Genomic DNA, 20910 nt, shown 5'->3' with positions numbered 1-20910 from the left:
GCCCAGGCCCCACAGCAGCTGCAAAGACTATTGTTACACCACTGGTGGAAGTATATGTAGACCATAAAGGAATTAAAACTTCCTAATGCACCCCCCCCCTCCCCCTCAGGCTCCTATATCTGCTGCATTGTTTGCTTGTTTTCTAAAGCCAACCACAGATGGATTGAAAAGTCAGCCAGTTAAGCAAGGACCAGCCTAATTTTGCTCCATCTCTGGGTATTCCTTCGAGATAAGTCGATCTATTGACACCCCCTCCGATCTGGAACAACTAAGATAAAAATCAGTAGCAAGGTGATAAATATGAAGTAGATTGTCCACATACAGCTTTCAAATCAAAAGTAAAGAGATGAAGCCAGGAGGAGTTTCCTTCTATGGAAGTAAATATTTTATTATGAGGCTACATTCTATCATAATAAATGTATCTCTCTCTAGAACAGTGGTCATCATCTGACTATATTACAAGGATAGAGAGCCGCCCGTTATAAACCACACATCCACTAGGGCGGCGATAAGTGGCTTGGTGGCATTCACAGATCTTCTATTACACAAGCGGACAATACAGAATAGGTACAACAGTTAATCGTGATAAATAATAAGGCTTCTCCGGTGTGCACAGGCCTCGCTCTGGATAAACAGTCCACACAACACGGCCTTCTCCGCTACTTCCTCTCCTGACTTGGCTGCGCGTCCAGCAGTGCGGAACGAATGCCCATCTTTTTCAGCTCTTCCACCAGGTCTCCGTTCTGGTGCATTTGGAGAAGAATGTCGCAGCCTCCGACGAACTCCCCGTTCAGATACACTTGCGGGATGGTGGGCCAGTTGGAGTAGCTCTTAACCCCTGCAAAGGATGAATGAGAAAAACATTAAATTTATAAGCTAGAGATAATATTCTGGACCAACATCAGGGGACACCGCAGGCCTATTCTACAGAACAGAGCAACCAATCAGAATCCACCTTCTACCAGGTGTGGCTTCACATAAGTGAACTGCAATTGGTTGGAATGGATTGCTACAAGGTAGGTTTATTCAGCAAGTAGGAAGAAAATGTTCGATATGCAAGAATATTTAATACGTTGCTACCACAGTGTTGAAAAGAAAAAAAAAGGGAGAAAGGAGAAAAAGAAAAAGAAAAAGGAAAAAAAAAAAAAAAAAAAAAAAGGGAGAAAGGGAGAAAGGAGAAAAGAAAAAGGAGAAAAGAAAAGAAAAAAGGGAGAAAAGAAAAAAAAAGGGAGAAAAGAAAAGAAAAAAGGGAGAAAAGAAAAGAAAAAAAAAAGAAAAGAAAAAAAAGGGAGAAAAGAAAAGAAAAAAAAGGGAGAAGGGAAAAGAAAAAAGGGAGAAGGGAAAAGAAAAAAGGGAGAAGGGAGAAAAGAAAAAAGGAGAAAAGGAGAAAAGAAAAAAAGGAGAAAAGGAGAAAAGAAAAAAAAAAGGAGAAAGGAGAAAAGAAAAAAAAAGGAGAAAGGAGAAAAGAAAAGAAAAAAGGAGAAAGGAGAAAAGAAAAAAGGAGAAAAGAAAAGAAAAAAAGGAGAAAAGAAAAGAAAAAAAGGAGAAAAGAAAAGAAAAAAAAAGAAAAGACAGGCACACACAATGTTTATAAAGCAGAGCTAAAATAACAATATCTATAAACATGTATCTCTCCATTTTAGATCTCTTAATATTTATACACAACATTTACTTTTATCTTTCCATTTCCCTTTATCAAGGTTTATAACCACTTGACCTCTGGAAGGTTTTACCCCCTTCATGACTAGGCCATTTTTTGCTATATGGCACTGCGTTACTTTAACAGGGTATTTGCGCAGGCATGCAACGTTGTACCCAAATAAAATTTATATACCGTATTTATCGGCGTATAACACGCACTTTTTTCCCCTTAAAATCAGGGGAAAAAAAAAAAAATCGCAGGTGCGTGTTATACGCCGATCCCCTGCGATCCCGAGCTGTCACAAATTCAAAATCGCCGACCGAGATTTGAAAATGGCGCCGCCGGTGCCGAAATACAAAGAGCCGGTCCTCGGCTCTTCTAGGCGGCTCTCGTTCACTTTCGGCTCCACTCGTAGTCCCGAGCGGAGCTATCCGAACCTACTCGGCTAGGTTCGGATAGCTCCGCTCGGGACTACGAGTGGAGCCGAAAGTGAACAAGAGCCGCCGGAAAGAGCCGAGGACCGGCTCTGTGTATTTCGGCGCCGGCATTTTCAAATCGCGGTCGGCGATTTTGAAGCCCAGGACAGAGGATCGAAGGCTGCACTGGGGAAGGCTGCACTGGGGAAGGCTGCACTGATGGGCATTTAAATGTAAGTTTTTTTCCCCCCTTCAACTTCCCTCCTAAAAGTTTTTTTTTTTCCTTAAAATTCCCTCCTAAATTGGGATGCGTGTTATACGCCGATAAATACGGTAATTTTCTTTCACACAAATAGAGCTTTCTTTTGGTGGCATTTGATCAAATCTGCGGTTTTTATTTTATTACAACGTGAAAGAAGTTGTTTGAAATTTTTTGCAAATTTATATATATAAAAAAATAAAAAAAGTTCTACACATGAAATCCACATGACCGCACTTGCGTTCCTAATATTAGTAAGCAAAATTTAGCAAATATTTGACGCCTCTCAACATGCATGAGAACGCACATCAATGATAGATAAACACTTAATAGTAAACGTGAAAAGACTTGCAAAAAAAATATCACCGCCTCCCAACTAATCCATAGAAGGGGGAAGTAGACTGATCACTGTTGGCAGCACAGAAAGTTTTCCTTGCATGTTTTGTTATTTTTGTGTTTTTCTTGTGTCAGGACTAAAAAGTGCCAAGTCACAGTTCAGATGGAGATAGATTACCATGCGAGCCGCATTGCACAATCACCCGGACACACACCCCATGTCACCAGACCCATAGGAGAGCATTGATAGCAAACCAGATCACATGGCAGAATAAGCCCAAAGTCCCGACACATGACAATGCCGTACAAGGCCGTATAGATGGGGGGGGGGCTAATCTGCTCAGGAGGAAAGTACATGTGAAATCCCCACTATCCGCCTCACAAACAAACTGTCTGTTCCTTTAAATCATATAGGATTTACTTTTCTTAATGCTGGAGGGTTTAATCACATAGCGAATTCCCAGATCTCTCAGAGTGCACATGTTGAGATCTTTGGGTCTGTACACCCGCTGTGCCCATTATGAGGAGTTCCCATCATCCCTGTGCTGAGTTCCCGGGTCTGTACACCCGCTGTGCCCGTTATGAGGGGTTCCCACCATCCCTGTGCTGAGTTCCCAGGTCTGTACACCCGCTGTGCCCATTATGAGGGGTTCCCACCATCCCTGTGCTGAGTTCCCAGGTCTGTACACCCGCTGTGCCCATTATGAGGGGTTCTCACCATCCCTATGCTGAGTTCCCGGGTCTGTACACCCGCTGTGCCCATTATGAGGGGTTCCCACCATCCCTGTGCTGAGTTCCCAGGTCTGTACACCCGCTGTGCCCATTATAAGGGGTTCCCACCATCCCTGTGCTGAGTTCCCAGGTCTGTACACCCGCTGTGCCCATTATGAGGGGTTCCCACCATCCCTGTGCTGAGTTCCCGGGTCTGTACACCCACTGTGCCCATTATGAGGGGTTCCCACCATCCCTGTGCTGAGTTCCCGGGTCTGTACACCCACTGTGCCCATTATGAGGGGTTCCCACCATCCCTGTGCTGAGTTCCCTGGTCTGTACACCCACTGTGCCCATTATGAGGGGTTCCCACCATCCCTGTGCTGAGTTCCCGGGTCTGTACACCTGCTGTGCCCATTATGATGGGTTCCCACCATATCTGTGCTGAGTTCCTGGGTCTGTACACCAGCTGTGCCCATGATAAAGGGATTTCCTCCATCCATTTCAAACATTGGAATTTCTCCTTGATCTGATTAAATATGTCAGAGGGCATCAATTCTACTTCATAAAGCTGTACACTTGGCCAGGCATACATGTTGATATCAATGGAGATGGGAGGGGGAAGGTGGACAGCTCCAACATTCAAGCAGGAGAGCAAAAGCGATGAGACAAGTAATCAGAAGGGACAAGACGTCACTCATTACGTCTAAAGACAACCAGATTGGGAGATGTTTATCTCCTGGCCTTCTGCTACAAGACCATCACCCAATCTGGACATCATAGAAGCCAACTGGTTGGTATCTTCTGACCTCTACTGAAGTTCTGACCATCTATGCAGAGCTATGAGGACCATCAACACCAATGCAAGAAGCCTGCAGAGTCTCAACATCGACCTCCCGCAGCTCATCACAATGTATCAAAATGTTACAGATTGTCACCGAGAACAGGAAGACCTTTATGTCTGTAGAGGAAGATGAGGACTTTTATCCAACACAACAGCCTCAGGAGAGGAAAAGCGAAGGACAAGGAATCTAAAATGTATGGGGGGGGGGGGGGGGGGGGGATTTATGAACACAGGAAGGAAGAGTGGAGCGATTGTCCTCCGAACGTCACTCTTCCTTCTCTATAGGAAACTTGGGAACCGGCCATTGTTGGTTTCCAAAAATAGCAAAAAAGGTTAACCGTGTGCACTTCACATCCGGACACTTCTGTACCATCCCCTGAAATCTCAATCTGGAAACTGAGGATGACAGATCTGGAAGCTACGTTCCCTCTCCAATGTTCATCACATTTGTATTACTCAATGCCATGGACCCAATGGGACACCTGGCCAACTAAGGGCACCTAAACTAGACATTGTCCCTGAAGGAACACGTAGGGTGTCTGATAGACCTGGCTTCACCTCTGTGACCACATAAATGCCACCTGACCCCTGTATGTGACCCCAGATATACCCCTAAGATTCCATAGACTCCCTTTGACCCCCTTATGTATCACCCAGAGATCCCCCAACTTCCCTAGACACCTGTGAGACCCTACAGTTCTATGCCCCACATGTGACACCAAAGACCCTCCTGTGTAGCTTGTTATACTTTATATGGCCACACAAGTGTCCCAAGACCGCCCCCCCCAATACCATCAGAGGGACCATATAGACCCCCCACCATGGGTCCCTATTACCCAACAGATTTCCTGTGACTTCATAGGCCCCCCCTCTGACCCGTGTTGCCCATATAGGTATCCCACAATCCCATAGTCCCTGTTAGCCCTCTAAAACCTCATGAGTCATGAGGAAAGACAGATTCTGGTGGTAGGGGACTCAATTCTTAGAAGGACAGAGAGGGCAATCTGTAACCAAGACCTGAAGTGCCGAACAGTATGTTGTCTACCGGGCGCTCGGGTTCGGCACATCACGGATCTTGTGGACAGATTACTGGGAGGGGCTGGGGAAGACCCGGCTGTCATGGTGCACGTTGGCACCAATGACAAAGTCAGAGGCAGATGGAGTGTCCTTAAGAACGATTTTAGGGACTTAGGAGCTAAATTGAGGAAAAGGACCTCCAAGGTAGTATTCTCAGGAATACTACCGGTACATCGAGCCACACCAGAAAGGAAGAGGGAGATTAGGGAAGTAAACAAGTGGCTGAAGAGCTGGTGTAGTAAGGAGGGGTTTGGGTTCCTGGAGGACTGGGCCGACTTCTCAGTTGGTAACCGGTACTATAGAAGGGACGGACTGCACCTAAATGAGGAGGGTGCAGATCTGCTGGGAAGGAAGATGGCCAAAAAGTTAGAGGGGTTTTTAAACTAGGCGATGGGGGGGGAGGGTCCAGAGGCAGAGATAGCCAGCGCGGAAGATATTCCAGAGGGTAGTATTGGGGGCATTAGTGGTAGGTTAACCAAAGCACAAAAACACAAGGTGAGTATAGTAGCAAGTTCTAGTTGCAATCTCGAAACACCCAATACGAGGACAATATGCGACCGGTCTAAACTATGTGGCATGTTCACCAATGCCAGGAGCATGGCGGACAAGATGGGTGAACTAGAGATACTGTTGTACGAGGAGGATTTGGATTTTGTGGGAATTTCAGAGACCTGGTTCAACAGCTCTCATGATTGGCTGGCAAACATTCAAGGGTATACCCTATACCGCAAGGATAGAGAGGGTAAAAAAGGGGGAGGGGTATGCCTATATATCAAGAATAATGTACAAGTGAATGTGAGAGATGACATCACTGAGGGAGCTAGAGAGGAAGTGGAATCCTTATGGGTAGAGCTCCAAAGGGATAAAGCTAAGGGGAAAATAATACTGGGAGTATGCTATAGGCCCCCAAACCTGAGGGAGGAAGTGGAGACGGATCTTCTATCACAAATTGGATTAGCAGCAAGAATGGGAAGTGTTATCATAATGGGGGATTTTAATTATCCAGACATAGACTGGACGGAGGGAACCGCACATTCATTTAAGGCTCGCCAGTTCCTTAATGTCTTGCAGGACAATTTTATGGGTCAGATGGTAGACGCACCAACTAGAAATAAAACATTACTGGATCTACTGATTACCAACAATACAGACCTGATCACGGATGTGGAAATGCGGGGCAATTTAGGTAACAGTGATCACAGGTCAATTAGTTTCAGTATAAATCACACAAATAGGAAACATAAAGGGAACACAAAGACACTGAATTTCAAAAGAGCCAACTTCCCTAAACTACAAACCTTGCTAAAAGGCATAAACTGGGATAAAATATTAGAAACAAAGAATACGGAGGAGAGATGGGTTTGCTTTAAGAGCATATTAAATAAGGGCATTAGCCAATGTATCCCATTGGGTAATAAATTTAAAAGAGCGAACAAAAGTCCTGGATGGCTTAACTCCAATGTAAAAATGCATATAAAAGCAAAGGAGAAGGCCTTCAAAAAATACAAGGTTGAGGGATCATCCTCAGCATTCAGACTTTATAAAGAATGCAACAGGATATGTAAAGGTGCAATTAGGACAGCTAAGATAGAACATGAAAGACACATAGCGGAGGAGAGCAAAAAAAATCCCAAGAAATTCTTTAAGTATGTAAACAGTAAAAAAAGGGAGGACAGACCATATTGGCCCCATAAAGAATGAGGAAGGACATCTGGTTACAAAGGATGGGGAGATGGCGAAGGTATTGAATTTATTCTTCTCCTCAGTCTTCACGAGTGAATCAGGGGGCTTCAGTAACCAAAACTGCAGTGTTTATCCTCATGACACAACACAGGAAGCACCTCCATGGTTAACAGAGGACGGAATTAAAATTAGACTTGAGAAACTTAACATTAATAAATCACCGGGACCAGATGGCTTGCATCCGAGGGTACTTAGGGAACTCAGTCAAGTGATTGCCAGACCGTTGTTCCTAATTTTTACAGACAGTCTATTGACTGGAATGGTACCAGCTGATTGGAGAAAAGCTAATGTAGCACCAATATTTAAAAAGGGCCCAAAATACATCCCTGGGAATTACAGACCAGTTAGGCTAACATCGATAGTATGTAAACTCTTGGAGGGGATGATAAGGGACTATATACAGGATTTTAGTAATACGAACGATATCATTAGCAGTAATCAGCATGGATTCATGAAGAATCGTTCTTGCCAAACCAATCTATTAACCTTCTATGAGGAGGTGAGTTGCCATCTAGATAAAGGAAGGCCTGTAGACGTGGTGTATCTGGATTTTGCAAAAGCATTTGACACAGTTCCCCGTAAACGTTTACTGTACAAAATAAGGTCTGTTGGCATGGACCATAGGGTGAGTACATGGATTGAAAACTGGCTACAAGGGCGTGTTCAGAGGGTGGTGATAAATGGGGAGTACTCAGAATGGTCAGGGGTGGGTAGTGGGGTGCCCCAGGGTTCTGTGCTGGGACCAATCCTATTTAATTTGTTCATAAATGACCTGGAGGATGGGATAAACAGTTCAATCTCTGTATTTGCAGACGATACTAAGCTAAGCAGGGCAATAACTTCTCCGCAGGACGTGGGAACCTTGCAAAAAGACCTGAACAAATTAATGGGGTGGGCGACTACATGGCAAATGAGGTTCAATGTAGAAAAATGTAAAATAATGCATTTGGGTGGCAAAAATATGAATGCAATCTATACACTGGGGGGAGAACCTCTGGGGGAATCTAGGATGGAAAAGGACCTGGGGGTCCTAGTAGATGATAGGCTCAGCAATGGCAGGCAATGCCAAGCTGCTGCTAACAAAGCAAACAGAATATTGGCATTAAAAGGGGGATCAACTCCAGAGATAAAACGATAATTCTCCCGCTCTACAAGACTCTGGTCCGGCCGCACCTAGAGTATGCGGTCCAGTTCTGGGCACCAGTCCTCAGGAGGGATGTACTGGAAATGGAGCGAGTACAAAGAAGGGCAACAAAGCTAATAAAGGGTCTGGAGGATCTTAGTTATGAGGAAAGGTTGCGAGCACTGAACTTATTCTCTCTGGAGAAGAGACGCTTGAGAGGGGATAGGATTTCAATTTACAAATACTATACTGGTGACCCTACAATAGGGATAAAACTTTTTTGCAGAAGAGAGTTTACCAAGACTCGTGGCCACTCATTAAAATTAGAAGAAAAGAGGTTTAATCTTAAACTACGTAGAGGGTTCTTTACTGTAAGAGCGGCAAGGATGTGGAATTCCCTTCCACAGGCGGTGGTCTCAGCGGGGAGCATTGATAGCTTCAAGAAACTATTAGATAATCACCTGAATGACCGCAATATACAGGGATATACAATGTAATACTGACACATAATCACACACATAGGTTGGACTTGATGGACTTGTGTCTTTTTTCAACCTCACCTATGTAACTATGAGTTGCCCTTTTGAACTCATTGATCTCCTCTGACCAGTGTGTCCTCATAGACCCCCTATAACCTCTGCCCTCCCGTGTGGCCCGATAAACCCCTCTGACCTTCATCTGCCACTATAGACCCATCTGATCCCACATACAATATCTCACAAAAGTAAGTACACCCCTCACATTTTTGTAAAAAATTTCTTCTATCTTTTCATGTGACAACACTGAAGAAATGACACTTGTCTACAATGTAAAGTAGTGAGTGTACAGCTTGTATAACAGTGTAAATTTTCCGTCCCCTCAAAATAACAACACACAGCCATTCATGTCTAAACCGCTGGCAACAAAAGTCAGTACACCCCTAAGTGAAAATGTCCAAATTGGGCCCCAATTAGCCATTTTCCCTCCCCCGGTGTCATGTGATTCATTAGTGTTACAAGGTCTCAGGTGTGAATGGGGAGCAGGTGTGTTAAATTTGGTGTTATCGCTCTCACTCTCTCATACTGGTCACTGGAAGTTCAACATGGCATCTCATGGCAAAGAACTCTCTGAGGATCTGAAAAACAGAATTGTTGCTCTACATAAAGATGGCCTAGGCTATAAGAAGATTGCCAAGACCCTGAAACTGAGCTGCAGCATGGTGGCCAAGACCATACAGCGGTATAACAGGACAGGTTCCACTCAGAACAGACCTCGCCATGGTCAACCAAAGAAGTTGAGGTCACGTGCTCAGCGTCATATCCAGAGGTTGTCTTTGGGAAATAGACGTATGAGTGCTGCCAGCATTGCTGCAGAGGTTGTAGGGGTGGGGGGGGTCAGCCTGTCAGTGCTCAGACCATACGCCGCACACTGCATCAAATTGGTCTGCATGGCTGTCATCCCAGAAGGAAGCCTCTTCTAAAGATGATGCACAAGAAAGCCCACAAACAGTTTGCTGAAGACAAGCAGACGAAGGACATGGATTACTGGAACCATGTCCTGTGGTCTGATGAGACCAAGATAAATGTATTTGGTTCAGATGGTGACAAGCGTGTGTGGGGGCAACCAGGTGAGGAGGACAAAGACAAGTGTGTCTTGTCTACAGTCAAGCATGGTGGTGGGAGTGTCATGGTCTGGGGTTGCATGAGTGCTGCCGGCACTGGGGAGCTACAGTTCATTGAGGGAACCATGAATGCCAACATGTACTGTGACATACTGAAGCAGAGCATGATTCCCTCCCTTCAGAGACTGGGCCGCAGGGCAGTATTCCAACATAACGACCCCAAACACACCTCCAAGACCACCACTGACTTGATAAAGAAGCTGAGGGTAAAGGTGATGGACTGGCCAAGCATGTCTCCAGAACTAAACCCTATTGATCATCTGTGGGGCATCCTCAAACAGAAGGTGGAGGAGCGCAAGGTCTCTAACATCCACCAGCTCTGTGATGTCATCATGGAGGAGGGGAAGAGGACTCCAGTGACAACCTGTGAAGCTCTGGTGACCTCCATGCCCAAGAGGGTTAAGGCAGTGCTGGAAAATAATGGTGGCCACACAAAATATTGACACTTTGGGCCCAATTTGGACATTTTCACTTAGGGGTGTACTGACTTTTGTTGCCAGCAGTTTAGACATTAATGGCTGTGTGTTGAGTTATTTTGAGGGGACAGCAAGCCCCCCCACGGGCCCTTATAAACGCCCCCCCCCCCCCCCATGGACCCCTATAAATCCCCCCCTATGTGAACCCCTATAAATCCCCTCCCCCCAGGACAACTATAAATGCCCCTCTCTCTCTCTCCCCTCCCCCATGTTTGACCCCTGGTTGCCCTCTGTAGCTCCTCCCCCGGGGGGCGGGGTCACACTCACCCTGTCGGAGGTCTTGGTCCTCCAGTACGTTGTACGCGGCGTATCCGTCCACTCCGTGCATCCGGAGGATCTGCACCACCGCATTACTGAATCCGCACATCGGCTGCTCCGGAGTCCCCTTCATAAACACCACAACCTTATCCTTCTTCACCAAGCCTTCCAAGTGTTCCCGGGAACTACTCCCGCTCAGCAGGCGGAGGACGGCCGGGACCCGGACCGCCGATACACGGGAGACCAACCAACTCATGTCCGATCTGTCCCCGATCTCCGCCCGGACACACTCATGTCCCGTCCAGGACACCGTCACCCCGCCCACAGCGCCACCTCATTGGCTGAGACGTGTGGGCGGGGACGAAATGGACGTTCACCGCACTCTTCGTTGGCTGGAGACATGTGGGCGGGGGAATAGACACAAAATACGCGTCTCATTGGCTAGGAAGTGTGGGCGGGGGAAACGGACGTACACTGCACCCTTCATTGGCTGGAGTCGTGTGGGCGGGAAGAATAGAAGTAACCTGAATGCCTCTGTTTCGTCAGATTTGGCGACCCGTCAGAATGTGTAACGGAAGTGTCGTTCGGTCGCCGCCATCTTGCTACACCCCGCACTCCTCCATACTAAGGATACACTGAAAAGGGGGAAAGCGGACATTTTGTTACACCCACCGGAGTTTTGCATTTTACACTTTTTTAACAGTAAAGTGAGTTTATAGAGTGAAATACAGTACTTAGAACTCCGTCCGACTGGTTAAATGTTGCATTTTAAAAGCAGCGGCAAACCTGCTCCTCTCACAGGTTTGCTAATCTGACAGAAGTTCGCTGCTTTTAAAATTCAAAATCTAACCAGTCAGACGGATTTCTAAGTCCTGTATTTCACTATATAAACTCACTTTACTGTTAAAAATAACTGTAAAATGCAAAACTCCGGTGGGTGTAACAAGATGTCCGCTTTCCTCCTTCTCAGTGTATCCTTACTATGGAGGAGTGCGGGGTGTAGCAAGATGGCGGTGACCGAACGTCACTTCCGTTACACATTCTGACGGGTCGCCTAATCTAACGAAACACCTCATTGGCCGGAGCATGTGGGCGGGGAATAGACGTACACTGCGCGCTTCATTGTATGGGCGGGGAGGGAAACGACAGACATCGTACGTGCTTATTGGGTAAGGGATTTCCCTCTGATTTCGTAAACCAATGAGCAAGCGTGATGGTATGTATGGGGCGTGGTTTGTACATGTTATATATCTGCTCTCGGTCTTGAGCTCAGTAGTGTAGCCGGGGACCGGAAGTATCGCCATGGTGATGAAGGAGAGGGAGGCGTGTGGCCGCCATCTTTGTGCAGGGTAAGTCGTGTTTTTCCCTCCTTAATTTTTTTTTAACATAAATGTTCCTCTTAGTGATTAATATTTGTCTTTAGTTGTCTTGTGCTCCATGTTTTCCCCCCATGGTGGGGCGGTCTGCGTCCTCTCCTGAGCCCCCCGTTCTCTGTACTTGGGGCGATCGGAGTCGCAGATAGATCGAATCGTAGAGGAAGCCGAGATATCGCTGTGAAAAGCCCCGACAAGCCGATGTGCCATATTCCTCTCACACTCCGCCTCTGTGGTCACCGAGATGACGATTGCACCGTGTCCTCATCCATCGACTAACAGACAGATCATCGCAGAGCGATATTATTGTCAGAATCAAGACTTCTGATTAATACTGGGACCCTGCGACACCCCCTCCCCCCACCATACACCCCCCCCCCCCCATATCTGTGTGACGTGACTCCTCTAATGTTCCTTTCTTCTGTCTTCACAGGAAAGTCCTCCCCGCTTCCAGCTGGAAAACTCCCCCCGGGACGGATCGGCCCGTCTGCGATGCGCTGGAATTCGTCACTCATTTGTGGCTCGGAGATTCCTATGGGCGCTGGCTGTGATTGGCTCTGTAATTTGGGGGAGGGGGTGGTGAGCATACAGGAAATATTCAGACAACCACAAGGCTATTCAGCAGGGCCCCCCCTCCGTAGGTTCGGTTCACACGACCGCAACGTTGCTGCGCAACTTGCTGGCGTCTTCATTTAACAGAAGTCAATGCAGTTCGCCATGCAGGCGCCCCCCCCAAAAGTAGCGCAGGAAACCTTTTCCTGCAACTTCAGCCGCACAGATTACAACCGTTCCATTGCAGTTGGGGGGGGGGGGGTGAACTGTCAAGTTGCGGCAGCGTGAACCGAAAGTAGACCCATTGATTTTTAACAGTTTAAAAAAAAAAAAAACCTTCCGTTCCCATCACATGTCGGCAGTGTGATTGTCACATTGGTTGTACTCTCAACCAAACGTAAACCGGGAAGGAGCGCCCCCCCCTCCCCGCCCACCTCCTTCTCTTGTGCATGCCGGCTCTTGTCCAGTCAGGGACCAGAGTGCACCGGGCTGTGTGGAGTGGGTGAGGCTAGTTGGTGCCAGCAGAGGGCCCCATGGAAGAGGAGCTCAGGGAGGAGAACACCCCTCCCCCCCCCCCCTTTTCTTGCAACTGCCGCCAGAGATCCTGCTGGGAGGACTGGTGCTTCCCTAGGTGTGTGAGGCTGCCCCCCTTTAATGACCCTTCCCCCTCCAGTTCCAGCAAGCCCCCACCTGTCCCACTGCCCCCTCCTGTCATGCTGTTCTTCACCTATGATACGCCCCCGTGCTCCCTTCCTGTCCCACTTCACTCCACCCCCCCCGGGGTAGGAGGAGATGGGATTGGATGGAGGAGGATGTGGGACAGCCAGTGGGGGCCCTGGGGAATATTGGCCTCTAGGCCTGGGGGGGGGCCCTTAAGCTGTTTAAGGGGTCTCCACTATTTCTGATAGCTGCCCCCTGGTCATAACTGATCACATGTGCAGCACCATGGCAGTTGCAGATTACCACTTAAAGAGGCGCTCCACCCAGAAGGGGTAACTCCGCTTATTTGCGTCCCTCCTTACCCCCCCCCCGTGCCACATTTGGCACCTTTCAACCTGCCGCCGGGCCAGTTAGAAAGCGCGGCGCTCTTCACACGGACGCAGTAGGGAACAGTCTTTCCCTCTACCACAAATGGCGGCATCACCTGGGAGTTAATTGGCTGGGGTGCCGACACCGCTGGATTCCTGGACAGGTAAGTGTCGTCAGCAGCTGCAGTATTTGTAGCTGCTGACTATTAATTTTTGCATAGAAACCAATCGGCTTCCAGGTTTTATTGCCAAAGCTTAAATGAACCAGCTGAGGTTAGAAGCTGATTGGTTTCTATGCAGAAGTGAATCGTCTTCTAATATCAGCTTGTTCAATTAAAGGGGTTGTAAACCCTCGCCAGTTTTTTACCTTTAATGCATTCTCTGTGTTAAGGTGAAAAACCTTCTGTGCTGCAGCAGCGCCCCCGATCCCCCCCATTATACTTACCTGAGCCCCGTAATTCCCAGGACGGGGACAAGCACACCAGCTCCAGCCGGTGTCTTGTGTCCTGATTGGATAGATTGAAAGCAGCGCAGCCATTGGCGGCTGCTGCTGTCAATCAAATCCAATGATGTGGGGGGCGGAGCCGAGTCCTGCTGTCTGTGTGAATAGAGGCAGCAGCAGGACATGGGAGCGCGCCCGCACTCAAGAAGAGGAGGAGCCAGGAGCGCCGCTGTGGGACCCCAGAAGAGGAGGATCGGGGCCACTCTGTGCAAAACCAACTGCACAGTGGAGGTAAGTATTTATTTTTTTAAGAAAAAAAAAAACGGAACCTTTACAGCCCCTTTAATCTTTAGTAATAAAACCTGGAAGCTGATTGGTTTCTATGCAGAAGTGAGACTGAATTTGCACTCCAGCTTTAGTAAATAAACCCCAATGTGTTTTACTTTCTGATATAAAACGGCCAATAAAAAAAAAAAAAAAAAATTCTTCAATTTGGGGACGATATATATTCTGCGTATTTTTGGTAAAAAAAAAAAATCGCAATAAATGTATTGATTGGTTTACGTGAGTGTTATTGTGTCTACAAACTATGGTATGTATGGGCAGCAATTGGCTATGTGCAGTGGGACTGCAATACTGGACGCTGAGACTTTTTGGGGTTCCCCATGAATAAGCTCCGGGGGGGGTGGAGTGACACGTGTTGGGGGTGTGGCCTGTAGGCTGAGGTTGCCATCCATTCATCACAGTAGGACACCCCAAATGTAGAACTTCCAGGGGGGGGGTCACCCTTTTCTTCCCTGACACTTTTTAAGGACCAGTGACACTAATACTGTGATCAGTGCTAAAAATATACACGGTTCTAATGACACTGGCTGTTAAGGGGTTAATTGTGTGCCTAGCCAGTGTTTTGTGTGCTGCCTTTACTAGGGGAAAAGATGGATTTTATACCATGCTTTGCATGAACACAGAATCCATCCCTTTTGGGTACAGCATTGCGCATGGGGGGGGGGGGGTGTCTTCAGAAGGTCAAGTGGTTAAACAGAGGCCAAGATGGCGGCTTCCTTGGCTGAAACTGAGTTTAGTAATATATTTGGGTGGCTCAGCAGGAGGTGGACACATTTCAATCCATCTATAGGCAGGCTGGTTATAATGAAGTTGTTCCATCGATCAACTTGAGGACAACCAGCCAGATGGGTTTTTTTTTTTTTTTTTCTGCTTTTCTCAATCACTGCCAACAGCTGTAGCTGCCAGCAGAGATTATAGTTTTCCTCCCCCCGCCAGCAGAACACAATAGCAGAGTGGCAGGAATTTCCCCATCAACACTAGAGGTCGACCAATATTTGGCGTTTTTTAATTAATCGGCACCGGCCGCGATTGTGCTGATAAAAAAGGCCGATTATAACTTCAGCGCGACTTGCAAATGACTTCTGTAATAGAAGTCAATACAAGTTGTCTGAAGTCTTCTGTGGAGAGAATTCTCTCCTCCTCTGGGCAGCCAAGTCTGATAAAAGAAGCTAAAAAGATACAATGTTTCCACTTGTCAATGAACTGAACTCTGTGTGAGAAGTTCTCAGTTTAACCATTTAAAGACTAAATCTCTTCTAACATTTGTTGCTTACAAGTAAAAATCCTGTATTTTCTGCTAGAAAATCACTAAGAACCCCCCAAAATCATATATTTTTAGCAGTAACCCTAGGGAATAAAATAGCGGTTGCTGCAATATTTTAAGTTGCACGGTTTTGTGCAGCGGTCTTTCAAACGCAAATTTTTTTTGGGGGGAAAAAATGCACTAATGAAAAAGAAAAAACCTAAGCAGTAAAGTTAGCCCAGATTTTTTTTTTTTTTTTTTGTCAAAAGTTTTGATTACCTGTTTAAATTTAATATTTTCTGTATTACTTATTACTTTAGGTTGTTTTCACACTGGAGCGGGCAGGCGTTGACGGTAAAACGCTGCTAGTTTTAGCTGCGCTTTACCGTCATTTTAGCGGCGCTATTCGGCTGCTAGCGGGGCACTTATAACCCAGCTAGCGCCTGAAAAGGGGGTTAAATGCGCCCCTGAAGTGCCACTGCCGAATCGCTTTGCAGGCGCTTCGGAATCGGTGCGCGTTCATTTCAATGGGCAGGAGTGGTGGAGGAGCGGTATAAACGGCTCCAAAGATGCCGTTTGCAGGACTTTTTTAACATCCTGCCAGCGCATCGCCTCAGTGTGAAAGCCTGAGTGACTGCAGGGGAGCCATTTTACAGGCACTATTTTTAGCCCAAAAGCGCCTGAAAAACTCCCCATTGTGAAAGGGGTCTAACTGTTCGATTTTATGAGTTGAAGGGGAAAAAAAAAAAAAAATCGGCATCCTATATTAGCCGCCACGATTTCTAAGACCCCATTCACACACGGGCAACACGACTTGCAGGTCGCTTCAGCGAGGCGACCTGCAAACGACTGCCCGGGCGACTTGCAAAACGACTTCTGTATAGAAGTCTATGCAAGTTGCCCCCGAAGTCGTACAGGAACCTTTTTCTAAGTCGGAGCGACTTGCGTCGCTCCCCTTAGAACGGTTCCATAGCACAGAACGGGAGGTAGTCGCCTGACAAGTCGTCCCTGTGTGAATGGGCTCTTAATATTGGCCAGAGAAAAACCCATATTGGTCAACCTCCAATCAACACTGTCACCTTACAATGTGTGTGCTGCTTTTACTGAGCGATGAGACGGTTTTTATGCCTTGCTTTGCAGGGAGAAAAAAATTTAAAAAAGATTGCTGCTTTCTATAGAGAGCTCTGTGTAGTTTACCAACACAGAGCTCTCCCGTCATTCACTCAGCCGATCAGCACATCCTGGCCAGATCAGCTCACGCTGAAGCGAATGAAGGCACAACCAGGGCGGCTGGCACACTCTTCCTACCCAGGAATACCGCATCGTGTATATATGTATGTGATTTGGCGCAGCAGGGCCGCCCGGCTGTACTAGAACAGCGGTTGGCAGTCCTGAAGTGGTTAACAAAAAAAAAAATTGGGCTAACTTTACTGGCTAGTTTTTGTTTTTTTTTTTTTTAATTAAAGTGTAATTTTTTTTTCCCCAAAAAATTGCATTTGAACAAGTGCTGTGCAAATAGTGTAACATAAAATATTGCAACAACCACCATTTTATTCTCTAGGGTCTATACTAAAAGAATATGTGTGGTTTTTTTTTTTTTTTTTTTTTTTTTATATATATATAAATTTGGGGGGGGGGGGGGGTTCTAAGTAATTTTCTAGCAAAAAAAAAAATGCTTTTAACTTGAAACCAACATATGTCAGAAAAAGGTTTAGTGTTTAAGTGGTTAAACTTGCCTCATGTACACTGCTGCTGGTAAAGGGACATTTAGGAGCAGTTGGGCATTTTTTTTTCCAACTGCCCCTGAACTCTCCTGTTATCTTATCAGTACACGTACACTGCTTCCTTTAGGCTACATGCCCATGGAAGTTTAAAAAAAAAAAAAAAACGGGCTGTAAAGCTAGTACAGATGCCAGGAAAAAAGCGGCGTTAAAAACACGATTTTTTATCTGCATTTTGCATTGAATTCAATGCATGTTACTCCATGCTAGCTTTCAGCCCCGTTTCTCTGTCTCTATTCAAAATCAAAGGTTCCCTATGGGAGCCCATTGATTTGAATAGAGGTCGGATCAAGAGGATCCAACTTGTGTGCTGACAAACTTGAGGGGGAAACACTAAAATTAAAAAATTTGCGTGAGGTTCCCCCCCTAAGACGATACCAGAACCTTCGGTCTGGTATGGATCTTGAGGGGAACCCCCACACCCAAAAAAAAAAAAAAAATGGCGTGGCGGTTCCCCCAAGATCCATACCAGACCCTTATCCAAGCACGCAGCCCAGCAGGTCAGGAAAGGGGGGTGAGCGCACCCCTATCCTAGACCATACCAAGCCACATGCCCTCAACATAAGGGGTTGGGGCAGGGGGGGCCCTATGCCCCCCCTACCCCCAAAGCACCTTGTTTCCATGTTGATGAGGACAAAGGCCTCTTCCTGACAACCCTGGCCGTTGGTTGTTGGGGTCTGCGGGCGGCATATTGCAATCTGGGAGCCCCCAGATCCTGGCCCCCCCCCCCCACCCTATGTGAATGAGTATGGGGTACATCGTACCCCTACCCATTCACCTAGGGAAAAAAGTGTCATTAAAAAAAGGCACTACACAGGTTTAAAGTAATTTTATTAGGCAGCTTTGGGGGGTCTCTTCCAACTTCGGTGTCTTCTGCTCTTTTGCTAGCAGTTGCCCGGTCTTCTCCGTTGTCTTCTTCCCTCTTCTCTTCCAGTGACTCGATGCTCTCCTGCTGTAATGCCATGTGCTCGGTGCGCAACAACTTATAATGGCATGGAGCAGGGGGTCACCAGTGAATATCAACAATATCAAATAGATGGTGACAGACCCTCCACCTCCAATCTTATGTTCTAAGCTCACCTTTTTTATAGATGGTTTGATGCCCACCATTGATGGTACTGATCTGGAGGAGAAGTTTAAACAGACTTATTTCTGCTGCCTACCTGTTGTGTGGGACCTGCGTGCATGACTACTGGTAGCTCAGGGGGTCCATGCTCCTGAGGTGAGCGTATTACATAGGATTGAAGGTGGAGGGTCTGTCACCATTCATTTGACGTTGTTGATCTTCACCGGTGGAGTCATCCTATCTTCTGGGACTTGTAGTTCACCAGTATATTGGACTGTATTTTATTGCGCTGCACTTTTTATATATTTTTTTTATCATTTACTACAGATTTTTGTGAGTCTTTTAGTGTTCAGCTTGCTTTTTGTGTGTGTATATGTGTGTATATATATGTGTGTGTGTGTGTGTGTATATATATATATATATATATATATATATATATATATATATATATATATATATATATATATACACACACACACACACACACACACACACACACACACACACACACACACACACACACACACATTTGCAATCAGCGCAAATATGAATGAATATATATATTTATTTTTGCGCTGATTGCACATTTTTATTTTACACCCTTTCACACTGGGGTGGCATTGGTGGTAAAACGGTGCTATTTGGCCGTTAGCTGGGCAGGTTTTAACCCCCGCTAGTAGCCGGAAAAGGGTTAAAACTGCCCGCAAAGCACCGCTGCAGCAGCGTTATGCCGGCGGTGTAGCCGCGCTGCCCCATTGATTTCGATGGGCAGGAGCAGTGTATACACCGCTCCAAAGATGCTGCTAGCAGAACTTTTTTCAGCATCCTGCCAGCGCACCACTCCAACCCTCCTTGGGGCTTTCACACATTGGAGAGACTGCAGCGGCTGTTCCAGGGCGTTTTGCAGGCGCTATTTTTAGCGCCCTAGAGCCCCAGTGTGAAAGGGGTCTAAGGAGTTTTTCAAAGCGCCTTTGCATTAAAGAAAAAAAAAAAAAGCTTAAGAAAAATGCTTCCCTTGAAAATCAAATAATGTGGGGCGGTGCAGTGAAAAAAAAAAAAAATCCTGCTTGCAGCCTGTTTGGGGAGCTAAAAAAAAAATAAAAAAATGTACTTTCCCATTGAAAAATACAGTAAAACTGCTGCACAAAGGCACTCGTTTTTTTGAGTCACGTGTCCTTTAAAAACCGCAAACGCGATAACATTGTTTTTGCTGTGGATCAGTGTGAAAGTGCCCTTGTTTGGGGGGCAGCTTGGCTCGGGTGTACTATTTATCCACTTATAAAAAGGTAAATATCTGTGCTGACCCCTTCAAAATGTATGGAAGGAGGTGCTGCAGCTTAAAAATAGCCTAAACACTAAAGCTAAAAAAAAAAAAAAACATGTAAAGTGGAACCTTTTATTACGAGCATTATCTGTTCCAGGAGATTTACTTCTATTGCATGGAATACCGCATGTGGCCAGAGGTGAGGGGGGGCGCCAGAGAGCCTCGGAAATACTCGGGAACGGAGTATTTCTGAACGGCTCAGAACCGCTCCGAGTGTCACCGGCGCCCCCCGCACCTCTGGCCAAATGTGATACTGCACACTCCATTAGCTTGAATTCTGTTCGTTTTGCAAGACAACACTCGCAAACCAAATCAGAATTAAAAAAAAAAAAAGTTGCTCGTCTTTCAAAGCGCTCGTACTGTAAAGTGATGAAAAACAAGCGTGCATCCACTACTGATCGATTAAAAGGAATAAATAAATTGAAAAAAAATGTTGATACCAAAAAAAATACTTAGTGTCATAAAAATGGAAGTGCTCAGAAACATAAAACAATAAATAAAATATTCAGTGTAGGAAAGTGTTCAAAACACTATTGCATGTGTTCATAAATCATATAAACAAAAGTCCACATAGGTTAAAACGACCACCATGTGAGACAATGTGTATCTTCCAATGCTCTGAAGTCAGGGGATGATAATATCAAAGCCGCTTACCGGATTCATAGGATCTCATATTCTGGAGATCAAAGACACCTGTGCACAAGCCTGCCGGCAGGAATACGATCCTCCTGGGGTTCCTCTCGGGGAAAAGGCTCCTTCTGTTACAGCGGGGTATCCAGCTAGAAAAGAAGCTTGGAGACACGAAGGTCATCATCTATTATCAGATGGTCTCATTAGTAGAGGAGGACTTCATGGTGTAGCATGTATTATAAAATGTAGCAATGCTTACATCCAAGAACACAGTGAAGGTAAAAAATGTTTCAAAACAGCCGCGGCTCGGACCAGCTGGCTGTTTGCGTGGTGACGTCAAGGTCTAGTGCTCCATCCGACACGTTTCCCCATACAAGGCATCGACTGGGAACAGAGGCCATCGACCACTATTCAACCACTTGCCCGACCGTAGGATGTCATATGCCGTCCTTTGGCTTGCAATGGTTATACCGGGTTTGTTGCCTGCTAGGCATCATCCCGGTCTCGGAATTTGCAGCCGGCTATTCTGTTTTAGACAAAAGTGATTTGGGTGGCTGAACAGGGTCTCCCTCTCCTGCCCC

At 46.3% G+C, this 20910-nt stretch overlaps 1 protein-coding gene and 1 non-coding gene across 2 annotated transcripts; one reads left to right on the top strand and one right to left on the bottom strand.

The window, feature by feature from the left end:
* Positions 1-362: 362 nt before the first annotated feature.
* Positions 363-10888, bottom strand: GLRX5 (glutaredoxin 5). Its single transcript, XM_073610533.1, has 2 exons — positions 10555-10888; positions 363-838 (listed from the first exon to the last, which is right to left on the bottom strand). The coding sequence occupies exons 1-2, from the start codon at positions 10799-10801 to the stop codon at positions 660-662; spliced, it is 426 nt and encodes a 141-aa protein (XP_073466634.1). The 5' UTR covers positions 10802-10888; the 3' UTR covers positions 363-659.
* Positions 10889-12005: 1117 nt separating this feature from the next.
* On the top strand, positions 12006-12271 carry LOC141120792 (small Cajal body-specific RNA 13). The gene has a single exon (XR_012239945.1).
* Positions 12272-20910: the final 8639 nt, after the last annotated feature.

The sequence above is a fragment of the Aquarana catesbeiana genome, linkage group LG13, assembly GCF_042186555.1.
Source record: "Aquarana catesbeiana isolate 2022-GZ linkage group LG13, ASM4218655v1, whole genome shotgun sequence".
Taxonomy (NCBI): Eukaryota; Metazoa; Chordata; class Amphibia; order Anura; family Ranidae; genus Aquarana; species Aquarana catesbeiana.
Note: the sequence above shows the minus strand (reverse complement) of the source record. Positions and strands in the feature narration are given on the sequence as shown.

What these genes read in the sequence shown, in the direction of transcription:
- GLRX5 (XM_073610533.1), bottom strand. Translation starts at nt 10,801, where the DNA reads ATGAGTTGGTTGGTCTCCCGTGTATCGGCGGTCCGGGTCCCGGCCGTC. An exon ending in GGACCAAGACCTCCGACAGG is followed by an intron (nt 839 to 10,554) that starts GTGAGTGTGACC and finishes CATCCTTTGCAG; the next exon opens with GGGTTAAGAGCTACTCCAAC.